The 14,235-nt window shown below is 35.6% G+C and overlaps 1 protein-coding gene across 2 annotated transcripts in view; it reads left to right on the top strand.

Annotated features, from left to right (window-relative positions):
• cenpp (centromere protein P) overlaps positions 1-14,229 on the top strand; it is a 79,749-nt gene extending 65,520 nt beyond the window's left edge. Inside the window, exons 7-9 of one of the 2 annotated variants that reach the window (XM_065244506.2) lie at positions 8,349-8,428; positions 8,733-8,824; positions 14,090-14,229. In XM_065244506.2, the coding sequence (XP_065100578.1) occupies positions 8,349-8,428; positions 8,733-8,824; positions 14,090-14,208 (291 nt within the window). In that variant the 3' untranslated portion in view covers positions 14,209-14,229. The remainder of the gene's footprint in view (positions 1-8,348; positions 8,429-8,732; positions 8,825-14,089) is intronic. The other variant, XM_065244507.2, reaches the window with a different exon arrangement.
• The last annotated feature ends 6 nt before the right edge of the window (positions 14,230-14,235 follow it).

Consider the following 14,235-nt stretch of genomic DNA (forward strand, 5'->3'; position numbering starts at 1 on the left):
CATAAGTATTCATACCCTTTGCAACAACACATGTAATTTAGCTCACGTGCCTACCATTCCTTTTGAATCGTGGCTGAGATGTTTCTACACCTTGATTGAAGTCAACCTCCGGTAAATTAAATAGTTAGGACATGATTTGGACATATCTGAATACTTTCTAAATACTTAAAAAGAAAATAATGGAAAATCACATTTGCATAAGTATTCATACCCTTCGCAACAACACTTGTAATTTAGCTCAAGTGCCTCCCATTCCTCTGGATCGCAGCTGAGATGTTTTTACAACTCGATTGGAGTCCACCTGTGGTAAATTAAATAGTTTGGACATGATTTGAAAAGCACACATTTTCTGAATACTCTGTAAATATAGGGAGGTAATGTGCAAAAGTTGTAATGTTTTGGTACTGCAATCGTTTAAATTCATTTTTTTTCTCATTAATCTAAACTTTTACTTCTAAAGTACCCCGTAATGACAAAGTTAAAACACTTTAAAAAATTCTGTACATTTTATTAAAAATAAAAAATTAAAATATCACATTTGCATAAGTATTCATACCCTTAGCAACAACAACATGAAATTTAGCTCAAGTGCCTACCATTCCTCTTGAATCTTGGCTGAGATGTTTCTACATCTTAATTCATGTCCACCGGTGGTATAAAGCAGTTTGGACATGATTTAGAAAGGCAAACACCTGAATACTTTTTGAATGCACTGTAAATATAGGGAGGTAATGCCAAAAAGTTGTAATGTTTTTCAGGGTTCCCGCGGGGTCTTAAAATGTCTTAAATTCAGAATGTAAAATTTAAGGCCTTAAAAAGTCTTAAAAACACCCAGATTTTTATCCTAGGTCTTAAATTTAATTTACCTAAGTCTTAAATTTCTTACCTCCGTTTATTCTCGAAAAGCATTGTCCGCAGAAAATTAAATAGTAATTTAAAACGCTGAAGAACTAACTTAATCAGTGGCGGAGGCAGAAAGTGTATGATGGTGGGTCTGTAAAAAGAAACGTTCCGCACTTTGTCGTAATCCACGCAGATCTTGCCATAAGCTATATTTCAGGTGTTGTGATCTGACTGTATACTGTGGGTTTGCGAGAAACAATCCTTAAATTTAGTTTTGTGTAAGCAAAAATCTTTTTAAATTAGCCCGTGGCTTACCTGAGCATTTGCCAGATTCAAAAACATAGAGGACACAGAAGCGAAAAAAATCAACAGTGCTTTATTGAAAATCCACTTAAACAGTCGGGCCGTCGAGTCACGAGCCACCAACAGTGTGTAAACTTTAGTGTTACACAGTTTTATATTTTAGACTTTAATATTGCTTTCTGCTGCAATGCACTCAAACCTAACGCGCTTCCCCTTCAGCTCTCCACAAACAGCAGCGATTGGCAGGCGGAAAGCAAGAAAGTACCGTAATAAACCATATATTTCTAAAAGCGCAATTGTCTTCTTTTAGAAACAATACAAACTTTTTTGATAGCGCAAATGCTACAGGAGTTACGGTTAAATGAATAGCGGTAGAATCAGAGCATAGGCACCCTGGTGACCCTGCTCCATACGTCATCAAGCCTAGTTTATTTACGTTAACTGAGCGTTACATTCGCAAGTCATAAGCGTATTTCAACAATTTACGATTAACTAAGAATAATAATAATAAATATTTTAAAGTTAATTATATTCTGAAAATAAGACGTATTCAGGATAGAAATGCGACCCTTCGAATTGAGAAATGCTGCAGCCTTCGGATTGAGAAACGTCTTCGTGGATAACGTTAGCAACACATAACAAACCACGAACAGCCTTTTAATGGTACATTTCATTTTCTTAATACAGATTCATCTGTTATTGTGTAATTAGAGAGGCTATTAAACGTGATGGAGGTATATAGTGCATATTTATGCATAAAACGTATGGATGGAGTGTTTTTGACTCTGATCTCTAAGTGATCTCATATTAGTGGATTTTATTTGTCAAAAAACATTGTTGATAGAATTTTATAAAAATACTACTTACACATATTAGTGTGATTATATAAATATTGTAAATCAATGCATTTCTTAACTATTAATTAAGAAAAATCACAGCTATTTTCCCTTTAACTCCATGTATTTCAATGGCTCACTATGAGCTTTCATGAACTAACTGAAATCTCTATGAATCACGTGACGGCCGAGCTTTTTGGACTTCCATTGTCAGAAGTCTCTTCCTAAAGGTCTATGGCAGGGGTGGGGAACCCTGGTCCTGGAGGGCCACTGTCCTGCAGAGTTTTGTTCCAACCCTAATTAAACACACCTGAAAAATCAAATTAAAGTCTTCAGGATTACTTGGAAATGAAATTCAGGTGTGTTTGATTAGGGTTGGAACTAAACTATGCAGGACAGTGGCCCTCCAGGACCCAGGGTTCCCCACTCCTGGTCTATGGGTAGAATTGTTGGCGCTAACACTCGTGGTCTAATAGGGTTAAGCATAATGTATTTTCATGTATTTTGATTATCTGTTTTAATACTGTGTTTATTTTATATTTTTCTATAACTGAATCAATAAAAATAGAACGTTTTGAGATTTTCTGAGATCATTTGAATGCTTCTAGTTATGTGTCGTGTTGGTCTTAAATTTTACTAATAATGGTCTTAAAAGGTCTTAAAAAGGTCTTAAATTTAACTTGCTGAAACCTGCAAGAACCCTGTTGATACTGCAGTCATTTAAATAGATTTTTTTCCTCATTAATCTACATTTCTACTTCTTAAGTACCCCGTAATGACAAAGTTAAAACATTTTTAAAAAGTCTGTACATTTGTTAAAAAGAAAAAAAGGAAATATCACATTTGCATAAGTATTCACACCCTTCGCAAGAACACTTCAAATTTAGCTCAAGTGCCTCCCATTTCTCTTGAATCGTGGCTGAAATGTTTTTACACTTCGATTGGAGTCCGCCTCTGGTAAATTAAATAGTTTGGACATGACACACCTTCTGAATACACTGTAAATGTAAGGAGGTAATGCTAAAAAAGTTGTAATGTTTTGATACTGCAGTCATTTAAATTCATTTTTTTCTCATTAATCTACACTTCTACTTCTAAAGTACCCCGTAGTGACAAAGTTAAAACAGAATTTAACAAAAGTCTGAAAATTTATTAAAAATAAAAACGGAAATATCACATTTGCATAAGTATTCATACCCTTCGCAACAACACTTCAAATTTAGCTCAAGTGCCTCCCATTTCTCTTGAATCGTGGCTGAAATGTTTTTACAACTCGATTGGAGTCCACTTGTGGTAAATGAAATAGTTTGGACATGATTTGAAAAGGCACACACCTTCTGAATGCACTGTAAATATAGGGAGGTAATGCTCCAAAGTTGTAATGTATTAATAATGCAATCGTTTAAATTAAATTTTTTTCTCATTAATCTACACGTCTACTTCTAAAGTACCCCGTAATGACAAAGTTAAAACAACTTTTAAAAGTCTGTACATTTATTTAAGAGAAAAAAAAGGAAAATCACATTTGCATAAGTATTCACACCCTACGCAACAACACTTCAAATTTAGCTCAAATGCCTCCTATTCCTCTTAAATCATTGGTGATATGTTTCAAACCTTGATTGAAGTCCACCTGTGGTATTAAGTAGTTTGGACATGATTTAGAAAGGCACACACCTGAATACTTTCTGTAAATATAGGGAGGTAATGCCAAAAAGTTGTAATGTATTGTGTCAACAATGTCACAATTACAGATTACAAATTTCTTCATTCATGAGTCATTCATAGTGTAACTGCATCTAGACGAGTTTTACAAGACACAGATCAAAAGACAGTGAGATGTTTAGCACCACAGGATGTTTTGACTTCCCATCAGGTAATGGGGCAGAGCTCTGTGACTCAGCCAACCGAAGCGAACAGCTGCGTCTCACTGTTCTTCTTTACTGTCCATAACTGCTGTGGAAAGCTTTCGTGTGTCTTTCAAGTCAACATCAAAACTGTCCCGCCTCGTCATGTTATCCTTGTTTCACTTCCAAAACATCACACTGAAGATGTTTCAAACTCTTTTATGTCAACTGCTACACAAATTCTTCATTCGTCATTAAGTTATGATCGTCGTAACTGTTGGCATGTTTCTTTAAAGATGGATGTCACACAATAACATTTTCCACAAGCAAATTCCATTGGTTAGGATGGTCTCTATAATGTCACGGATCGTTTTAAATGTACTTTGAGACCCAGAAGAATCTTTCGTACATATGGTGAGCACCGTGTAAATCTCTGTTAAAAGGTTTGAGTGTACATTTTTTTTTTGCTGTGCGTTCAGACGTCTTTCCACTGCGGTAACGCCGGTTTGGTTCAGCATCTGGTTTACCGTATTCCCTTATGGAACTTTTAACATAATGGAAGATTTAATGCCGTGCCAGAACGCTTAAGTCGCTGCAGTGGCATGTGTGCAGTCAGCAAATTTTCTGTTTCTTTCCTTTCAGCAGGGTACCTCAAAATCATCCCCAAAAGACGCACAGCAACATACGTTTCCTTTTCAAACTTGATGCAGAATAAGTGATGCAAATTAGCATCAGCATGATCTTCAACATTTCTTCTCGCTCTACTTCAAGGGATAGTTCACCCAAAAATTAAATTCTGTCATCATTTATTCATCCTCATGTTATTACCTGTATACATTTCTATGTTCTGCTGAATACAAATCAAGATATTTTGAGCAATGTTTGTAACCAAACTGTTTTTGAGCACCATTGACTTTCATAGTAGTATTTTTTCCTACTATGGAAATCAATGGTGATTCTGTTTCCTGTTTCATTACAAATATCTTCATTTCTGTTCAGCAAAACAAAGAAATGTATACAGATTTGTAACAACATAAGAATGAATAAATGATGAAACAATTTTCATTTTTGGGTGAACTATCCCACATACAAAGAACCCCATGTAAACAATTTCCTGGTCACTTTACAGTATATCTAACTTTTTGGCGTGCGCCCCAACCTCCTGTGTAGGGGGCTTCCCTTCACGGCCTTCTGAAGAAAATTCATGACAAAACAATCTCTGACTTTGAATTAAACAAAACATCGTAAATCATACAGTGTTGTGAGGTTGGGCGAGTTTTAATTACACAGAAATTATGATAAATTAATATAAATAAAGAGGGTGTCAAGCTTGTTGCAGTCATTAAAATTTCAGTCTGTTTTTCTTACAAAGTAAATTTACTGCTTTAAAAGACTTTAATGTATTGCATGAGTATTATGCATGAGGCAGTCCCACTTTCATTACATTGAGATTCTTAAAAAAAACCTCATCTTCACACCCAAACAACATTGAGAGACAAGTCTACAGACTCTAGCTGTTCTGTCTAATGTTTAATGACTGTTGACAGGGATTTGTGGGGAGTGTAACATGTCGTTCAAGGATCAGACAATAGAGGTAGTGAGTTTAAATAATGGTTGGGTTGTGTAAAGGATGCCAAATTAATGGCTTAGTTCACGGAAACCTCAAAGTCTTTTCTTAAGGCCTGTGTTATAACTATTACCACCAAACTGCACATTGACCAAAAATCTGGTGTTGTGGAACGTTTTAAAGTAATGTGTAAAAATACATAATAAACAGGTATACTTATAATTACATTTACTATATGAAATGTTTAAAACATGATAAATGTCATGCTGGAACTTAGTGATGCAAATAAATGGTTGCATTAGTTTTCAATCATTTCAAAGGGAAATAAAAATAAAATTGAACATATGTATTGAAATTATTACACGGCTTGTTGGAATGCTTGATTCGCCAGTTGCTACATTTGCAGGTTTGTTATTTTCAGTACAGTTTAATGTTACACAAAAATTACATTAAAATATGTTTTTTAATAACATATATGACATTATACACTCACCTAAAGGATTATTAGGGACACCTGTTCATTTTCTCATTAATGCAATTATCTAATAAACCAATCACATGGTAGTTGCTTCAATGCATTTAGGGGTGTGGTCCTGTTCAAGACAATCTCCTGAACTCCAAACTGAATGTCAGAATGGGAAAGAAAGGTGATGTACGCAAATTTTGAGTGGGCATGGTTGTTGGTGCCAGACGGGCCGGTCTGAGTATTTCACAATCTGCTCAGTTACCGGGATTTTCATGCACAAACATTTCTAGGGTTTACAAAGAATGGTGTGAAAAGGGAAAAACATCCAGTATGCGGCAGTCCTGTGGGCAAAAATGCCTTGATGATGCTAGAGGTCAGAGGAGAATGGGCCGACTGATTCAAGCTGATAGAAGAGCCACTTTGACTGAAATAACCACTCGTTACAACCAAGGTATGCAGCAAAGCATTTGTGAAGCCACAACACGCACAACCTTGAGGCGGATGGGCTACAACAGTAGAAGAACCCACCAGGTACCACTCATCTCCACTACAAATAGGAAAAAGAGGCTACAATTTGCACAAGCTTACCAAAATTGGCCAGTTGAAGACTGGAAAAATGTTGCCTGGTCTGATGAGTCTCGATTTCTGTTGAGACATTCAGATGGTAGAGTCAGAATTTGGCGTAAACTGAATGAGAACATGGATCCATCATGCCTTGTTACCACTGTGCAGGCTGGTGGTGGTGGTGTAATGGTGTGGGGGATGTTTTCTGGACACACTTTAGGCCCCTTAGTGCTAATTGGGCATCATTTAAATGCCACGGCCTACCTGAGCATTGTTTCTGACCATGTCCATCTCTTTATGACCATCGTGTACACATCCTCTGACGGCTACTTCCAGTAGGATAATGCACCATGACACAAAGCTCAAATCATTTCAAATTGGTTTCATGACAATGAGTTCACTGTACTAAAATGGCCCCCAAAGTCACCAGATCTCAACCCAATAGAGCATCTTTTGGATGTGGTGGAATGGGAGCTTCGTGCCCTGAATGTGCATCCCACAAATCTCCATCAACTGCAAGATGCTATCCTATCAATATGGGCCAACATTTCTAAAGAGTATGGTGTTCCTAATAATCCTTTAGGTGAGTGTATTTACAACTGATCAGTGTGTTCTTAACATTTGAACATCTTGTCAAATCTTAAAACCAAAAGTAAACGTGTTTTCCTCGCAAAAGGTCTGCATTCGTTAAAAATTTGCAATTAAAATATTTCAAATCAATATTTAATGTTTCTTACCTTATTTATGAGGTAAATAGCCATGTAATAAGTGGGATAATGTAGATGCTTCGCGTCTGGTCCTGATCACACTGTCAGGGCTTATTTTTGCGATAACAATCAGCTGCCTATACATTATCCCTTACATGTCAAACAGTAATATTATCAAGAATATATCTTGAATATTCAGGTTTATATTCAAGATATGCTTTAAGAATGTAACTATGTACAGTCACAATTTCTCGGTAGGACATTAGGAAATATCAAAAGTCAGGTTTTCGAAAAGTCACACAGATCTGCTCAGCAATTACAAAAAAATGTTTAGACAGACAAATCTGTGAGCTTTATAGAGGAAACATCAAGCTAATGTTATTTCCCAACTGTAATATATTCCTCTGTCGGAAAGTTTAATGCTCGGAAAAGCTGCTTGTAGAGAAGTTTGTCTATGAGGTGATGAAAAAAGCATCATTATTTTTTGGTGAATAAACAACATCATGCAACACGCTTCTTGCTTGAATGGGTTTTTAGATTGTCCTAGATGCACCTCATCGATTTACATGTTAACATTTCATTACTACTAATAATCTACCGCACAATTCGCATTGGTTGATACGTGGAAACATGCTTGCCGAAACTGTGTCAGACGTCAGCCAATTAACTAGTGAATGTGAAGTGAAATTTAAAAGCAGATGGTTTTAATAAGTACAGTACAGTAGTAAATTATTTACTTAGTAAAACACATTACAGAGTTTTTCATGCTACCTCGAAACATTTTAACATGACTTAAGTTAAAAATTTCAAACGGTATTTAGTGGTTTCTACGAAAGATGGAAACATTATTCTTCTCTTTCCCTTTAATAATTAACTGTTAGTATTTAATTGCTCTGTGTAATCCGTGGTTATAAGTCCTGAGGGTTTGGCCAATAAATTCCTTGTACTAATCATTAAACAACATTAGTTATAATTACACCACAGCATGCGTAGGAAACATCTACCTTTAAACGCATACATCAATCCTGAGAGTCCTAGACTGTGACTCAATATTCCCACATTTTTACTTAAGGATCAAATGGCGTTTTTGCACTAACACGTACACATAATCGCTTATGTTGTTTTACTTTCAGCCAATGTTTTGAAGTTAGGTTTTAGTTGGTCAGAGATCATCTGTCGAACTGTTAATCCTTATAAGTGGTTTTTGTTTGGCAGAAGAAGTACCCAGACGTGGTCAGCTTACCCGAGGGATGCAGATCTGAACTTATGACCATACGAAGTCCTAAACTGCCTGGGTAAGTTTAATCGGCTAAAACAACAGTTAGGTACCCTGTATTAAAGGTCGTTCACTGATTAGTGATTTCAGCAATATCGTTCCTTGCATCTTTTTTGTTATAGTTGTGGTGTGAAAGATATTCGCTTTAATTTGGAACAAGGGAGAAATAATTCTTTCCTGTTTTATACAAATGTCAACTCGGTTACATTTATGCAGGAAACGCTTAATTTGTTTTTATAGGTCCGTACTGCATTTATGTGTTGACTGGGTTCTGTGACACTATGAAATATAGTTGGAAAGAGCCAATGACTGTATTTTTTCAGGGTCTCCATGACTATATTTTGGAAGATTGATGTTTCCAAGGAAGGACTGGTAAAACCATCACTGGAGCTCCTTTTGAAGATGCCAGATCAGGGTAAGAATAACTTAAGTAAAATAGCAGATGAGTATCAAATCATTTTAATCGGAGGTGTTCAATCTTGCTTCACGAAATACACTGTACTATAGAGTTTAGCCCCAACACAATAATTTTCGAGTAATCCTCAAAAATGTGATAAAAAAGTACAACAAGTGTAAAAATTCTACGTTGTTTGCTAATTTGTATGATTTCGTACAAAAAAATCTATTGTCAGAAAAAAATTGTCAAACCCCACCCCTAATCCTATAATTACAGCTATACTTCACTCAATTGAGCGTCGAAAATGTTTTCGCCCAAATGTAATACTCACTTCACAATTGGTACGTATTTAATGAGTTTGCTAATTCGTATAAAAAAATCTATCAACAAAACCCCACCCCTAATCCTATAACCACAGCTATACTTCACGCAATTGAGCGTCGAAAATGTTTTCGCCTAAATGTAATACTCACTTCACAATTGGTACGTATTTAATGAGTTTGCTAATTCGTATAAAAAAATCTATCGTTAAAAAATGTTTTACAAAACCCCGCCCCTAATCCTATAATCACAGCTATACAGTACGCAGTTGATGTTTTCACCTGCACGTAAGGCTGACTTCATGAAAATTGTACGTATTTTATGGGTTTGCTAATTTGTATAATTTCATACAAAAAAAAACTGTTGTCAAAAAAAAATTAACCAAACCCCGCCCCTAATCTTATAATCACAGCTATACTGCACGCAGTTGCCCATAGAAATGTTTTCGCCTGCATGTAAGGCTGACTTCATGAAAATTTTACGTATTTTATGGGTTTGCTAATTTGTACGATTTCGTAAAAAAATCTATTGTCAAAAAAAATTAACAAAACCCCGCCCCTAATCTTATAATCACAGCTATACTGCACGCAGTTGCCCATAGAAATGTTTTCGCCTGCATGTAAGGCTGACTTCATGAAAATTTTACGTATTTTATGGGTTTGCTAATTTGTATGATTTCGTAAAAAAATCTATTGTCAAAAAAAATTAACAAAACCCCGCCCCTAATCTTATAATCACAGCTATATTGCACGCAGTTGCCCATAGAAATTTTTTCGCCTGCATGTAAGGCAGACTTCATGAAAATTTGTCTGCCTTTGTAAAAAAAACAATTGTCAAAAAAAATTGACAAAACCCCGCCCCTAATCTTATAATCACAGATATGCTGCACAAAGTTGAGTATAGAAAATGTTTTCGCCCGCATGTAAGGCTGACCTCACGAAATTTTTACATATTTTAAAAGTTCGCTAATTTGTATGATTTCGTGAAAAAAATCTATTGTCAAAAAAATTTTACAAAACCCCACCCCTAATCTTATAATCACAGCTATTCTGCACGCAGTTGCCCATAGAAATGTTTTCGCCTGCATGTAAGGCTGACTTCATGAAAATTTGTCTGACTTCGTAAAAAAAACAATTGTCAAAAAAATTTACAAAACCCCGCCCCAATCCTATCATCACAGTTAAACCGCACGCAGTTGAGTGTCGAAAATGTTTTCGCCCACATGTAAGGCTGACTTCACAATTGTTACGTATTTTATGGGTTTGCTAATTTGTATGATTTCGTACAAAAAAATTGTCAAATTAAATGTTACAAAACCCCGCCCCTAATCTTATAATCACAGCTATACTGCAGGCAGTTGAGCATAAAAAATGTTTTCGCCTGCATGTAAGGCTGACTTCATGAAAATTGTATGTATTTTATGGGTTTGCTAATTTGTATGATTTCGTAAAAAAATCGATTGTCAAAAAAATTAACAAAACCCTACCCCTAATCTTATAATCACAGCTATACTGCAGGAAGTTGAGCACAGAAAATGTTTTCGCCCACATGTAAGGCTGACTTCACAATTGTTACGTATTTTATGGGTTTGCTAATTTGTATGATTTCGTACAAAAAAATTGTCAAAACAAATTTAACAAAAACCCCGCCCCTTATCTTATAATCACAGCTATACTGCAGGCAGTTGAGCATCGAAAATGTTTTCGCCCGCATGTTAGGCTGACTTCACAATTGTTACGTATTTTATGGGTTTGCTAATTTGTATGATTTCATACAAAAAAATTGTCAAAAAAAAGTAGCAAAACCCCCGCCCCTAATCTTATAATCACAGCTATACTGCACGCAGTTGCCCATAGAAATGTTTTAACCTGCATGTAAGGCTGACTTCATGAAAATTGTACATATTTGATGGGTTTGCTAATTTGTATGATTTCGTAAAAAAAATCTATTGTCAAAAAAAATTAGCAAATCCCGCCCCTAATCTTATAATCACAGCTATACTGCACGCAGTTGCCCATAGAAATGTTTTCGCCTGCATGTAAGGCTGACTTCATGAAAATTGTATGTATTTTATGGGTTTGCTAATTTGTATGATTTCGTAAAAAAATCGATTGTCAAAAAAATTAACAAAACCCTACCCCTAATCTTATAATCACAGCTATACTGCAGGAAGTTGAGCACAGAAAATGTTTTCGCCCACATGTAAGGCTGACTTCACAATTGTTACGTATTTTATGGGTTTGCTAATTTGTATGATTTCGTACAAAAAAAATTGTCAAAACAAATTTAACAAAAACCCCGCCCCTTATCTTATAATCACAGCTATACTGCAGGCAGTTGAGCATCGAAAATGTTTTCGCCCGCATGTTAGGCTGACTTCACAATTGTTACGTATTTTATGGGTTTGCTAATTTGTATGATTTCATACAAAAAAATTGTCAAAAAAAAGTAGCAAAACCCCCGCCCCTAATCTTATAATCACAGCTATACTGCACGCAGTTGCCCATAGAAATGTTTTAACCTGCATGTAAGGCTGACTTCATGAAAATTGTACATATTTGATGGGTTTGCTAATTTGTATGATTTCGTAAAAAAAATCTATTGTCAAAAAAAATTAGCAAATCCCGCCCCTAATCTTATAATCACAGCTATACTGCACGCAGTTGCCCATAGAAATGTTTTCGCCTGCATGTAAGGCTGACTTCATGAAAATTTTACGTATTTTATGGGTTTGCTAATTTGTATGATTTCGTAAAAAAATCTATTGTCAAAAAAAATTAACAAAACCCCGCCCCTAATCTTATAATCACAGCTATACTGCACGCAGTTGCCCATAGAAATGTTTTCGCCTGCATGTAAGGCTGACTTCATGAAAATTTGTCTGCCTTTGTAAAAAAAACAATTGTCAAAAAAAATTGACAAAACCCCGCCCCTAATCTTATAATCACAGATATGCAGCACAAAGTTGAGTATAGAAAATGTTTTCGCCCGCATGTAAGGCTGACCTCACGAAATTTTTACATATTTTAAAAGTTCGCTAATTTGTATGATTTCGTAAAAAAAAAAACATTGTCAAAAAAATTTTACAAAACCCCACCCCTAATCTTATAATCACAGCTATTCTGCACGCAGTTGCCCATAGAAATGTTTTCGCCTGCATGTAAGGCTGACTTCATGAAAATTTGTCTGACTTCGTAAAAAAAACAATTGTCAAAAAAATTAACAAAACCCCGCCCCAATCCTATCATCACAGTTAAACCGCACGCAGTTGAGTGTCGAAAATGTTTTCGCCCACATGTAAGGCTGACTTCACAATTGTTACGTATTTTATGGGTTTGCTAATTTGTATGATTTCGTACAAAAAAATTGTCAAATTAAATGTTACAAAACCCCGCCCCTAATCTTATAATCACAGCTATACTGCAGGCAGTTGAGCATAAAAAATGTTTTCGCCTGCATGTAAGGCTGACTTCATGAAAATTGTATGTATTTTATGGGTTTGCTAATTTGTATGATTTCGTAAAAAAATCGATTGTCAAAAAAATTAACAAAACCCTACCCCTAATCTTATAATCACAGCTATACTGCAGGAAGTTGAGCACAGAAAATGTTTTCGCCCACATGTAAGGCTGACTTCACAATTGTTACGTATTTTATGAGTTTGCTAATTTGTATGATTTCGTACAAAAAAAAATTTCAAAACAAATTTAACAAAAACCCCGCCCCTAATCTTATAATCACAGCTATACTGCAGGCAGTTGAGCATCGAAAATGTTTTCGCCCGCATGTTAGGCTGACTTCACAATTGTTACGTATTTTATGGGTTTGCTAATTTGTATGATTTCGTACAAAAAAAATTGTCAAAAAAAAGTAGCAAAACCCCCGCCCCTAATCTTATAATCACAGCTATACTGCACGCAGTTGCCCATAGAAATGTTTTAACCTGCATGTAAGGCTGACTTCATGAAAATTGTACATATTTGATGGGTTTGCTAATTTGTATGATTTCGTAAAAAAAATCTATTGTTAAAAAAAATTAGCAAAACCCCGCCCCTAATCTTATAATCACAGCTATACTGCAGGCAGATGAGCATCGAAAATGTTTTCGCCCACATGTAGGGCTGACTTCACAATTGTTACGTATTTTATGAGTTTGCTAATTTGTATGATTTCGTACAAAAAAAAATTCAAAACAAATTTAACAAAAACCCCGCCCCTAATCTTATAATCACAGCTATACTGCAGGCAGTTGAGCATCGAAAATGTTTTCGCCCGCATGTTAGGCTGACTTTAAGAAAATGTTGACGTATTTTGCTAAGTTTGCTAATTTGTGTACGTGAATAGTACAAAAACATCATTATTGCGAAACCCTGCACAAAACCCCTAACGTCACAGGGGCAAAAACAAATCATATTTGTATGAATGTGGTCGTACAAATTAAATTCCTCATAAAATACATACAAATTGCCATGATATAGCGTTGAGCAAGAATGGACACCTCGATTAAGACTAAAGTAATAGATTGCCGTATGACGTATCTTTGTAGGCTAACCCGAAAGTTTGCAGGATGCTGGTTGCCTCGCAAAAAAGACCATTCATTTGCAAAAATAAGCTTTGTGTTTAACAAGTTTGAAACTTGCATGTTTTGTCCAACAAGTTGTAAATTTTGTTAAACACAGAGCTTATATTTTGCAATAAACCGAAAGGCTTTTTTGGAAGAGAACCACTAACTTATGGGTTGGCCTACAAAAATACATCATCCATGTGGCACTCTATTATTATTATATATTGGATATTTGTGTAACACAAAACACATTTTTAACAGGCATTTGCAAATAAATATTCTTAGCTATCATACATTGGAAAATACTCGTTTGGTTTTTACATTATACAGAATATAATTTCTGAGGTAGAATGCAGCAAATTTCCTAAAGATTTTCATTTTGGTTTTTGTTTATCCAGCTCAAGAACTGGACACAAAGAAAGTGATGGAAAATGGGTCCGATCACTTCAAGAGCCTCCTGCAGATCCTCGGGGTGGAGGCATCGATCGAGGGTTTGATAAGAACCTTGTGTCTGTAAAAAGTCAAAGAAAACTCCGACAACATG

The sequence above is a fragment of the Paramisgurnus dabryanus genome, chromosome 24 (assembly GCF_030506205.2).
Source record: "Paramisgurnus dabryanus chromosome 24, PD_genome_1.1, whole genome shotgun sequence".
In the NCBI taxonomy this organism is placed as follows: Eukaryota; Metazoa; Chordata; class Actinopteri; order Cypriniformes; family Cobitidae; genus Paramisgurnus; species Paramisgurnus dabryanus.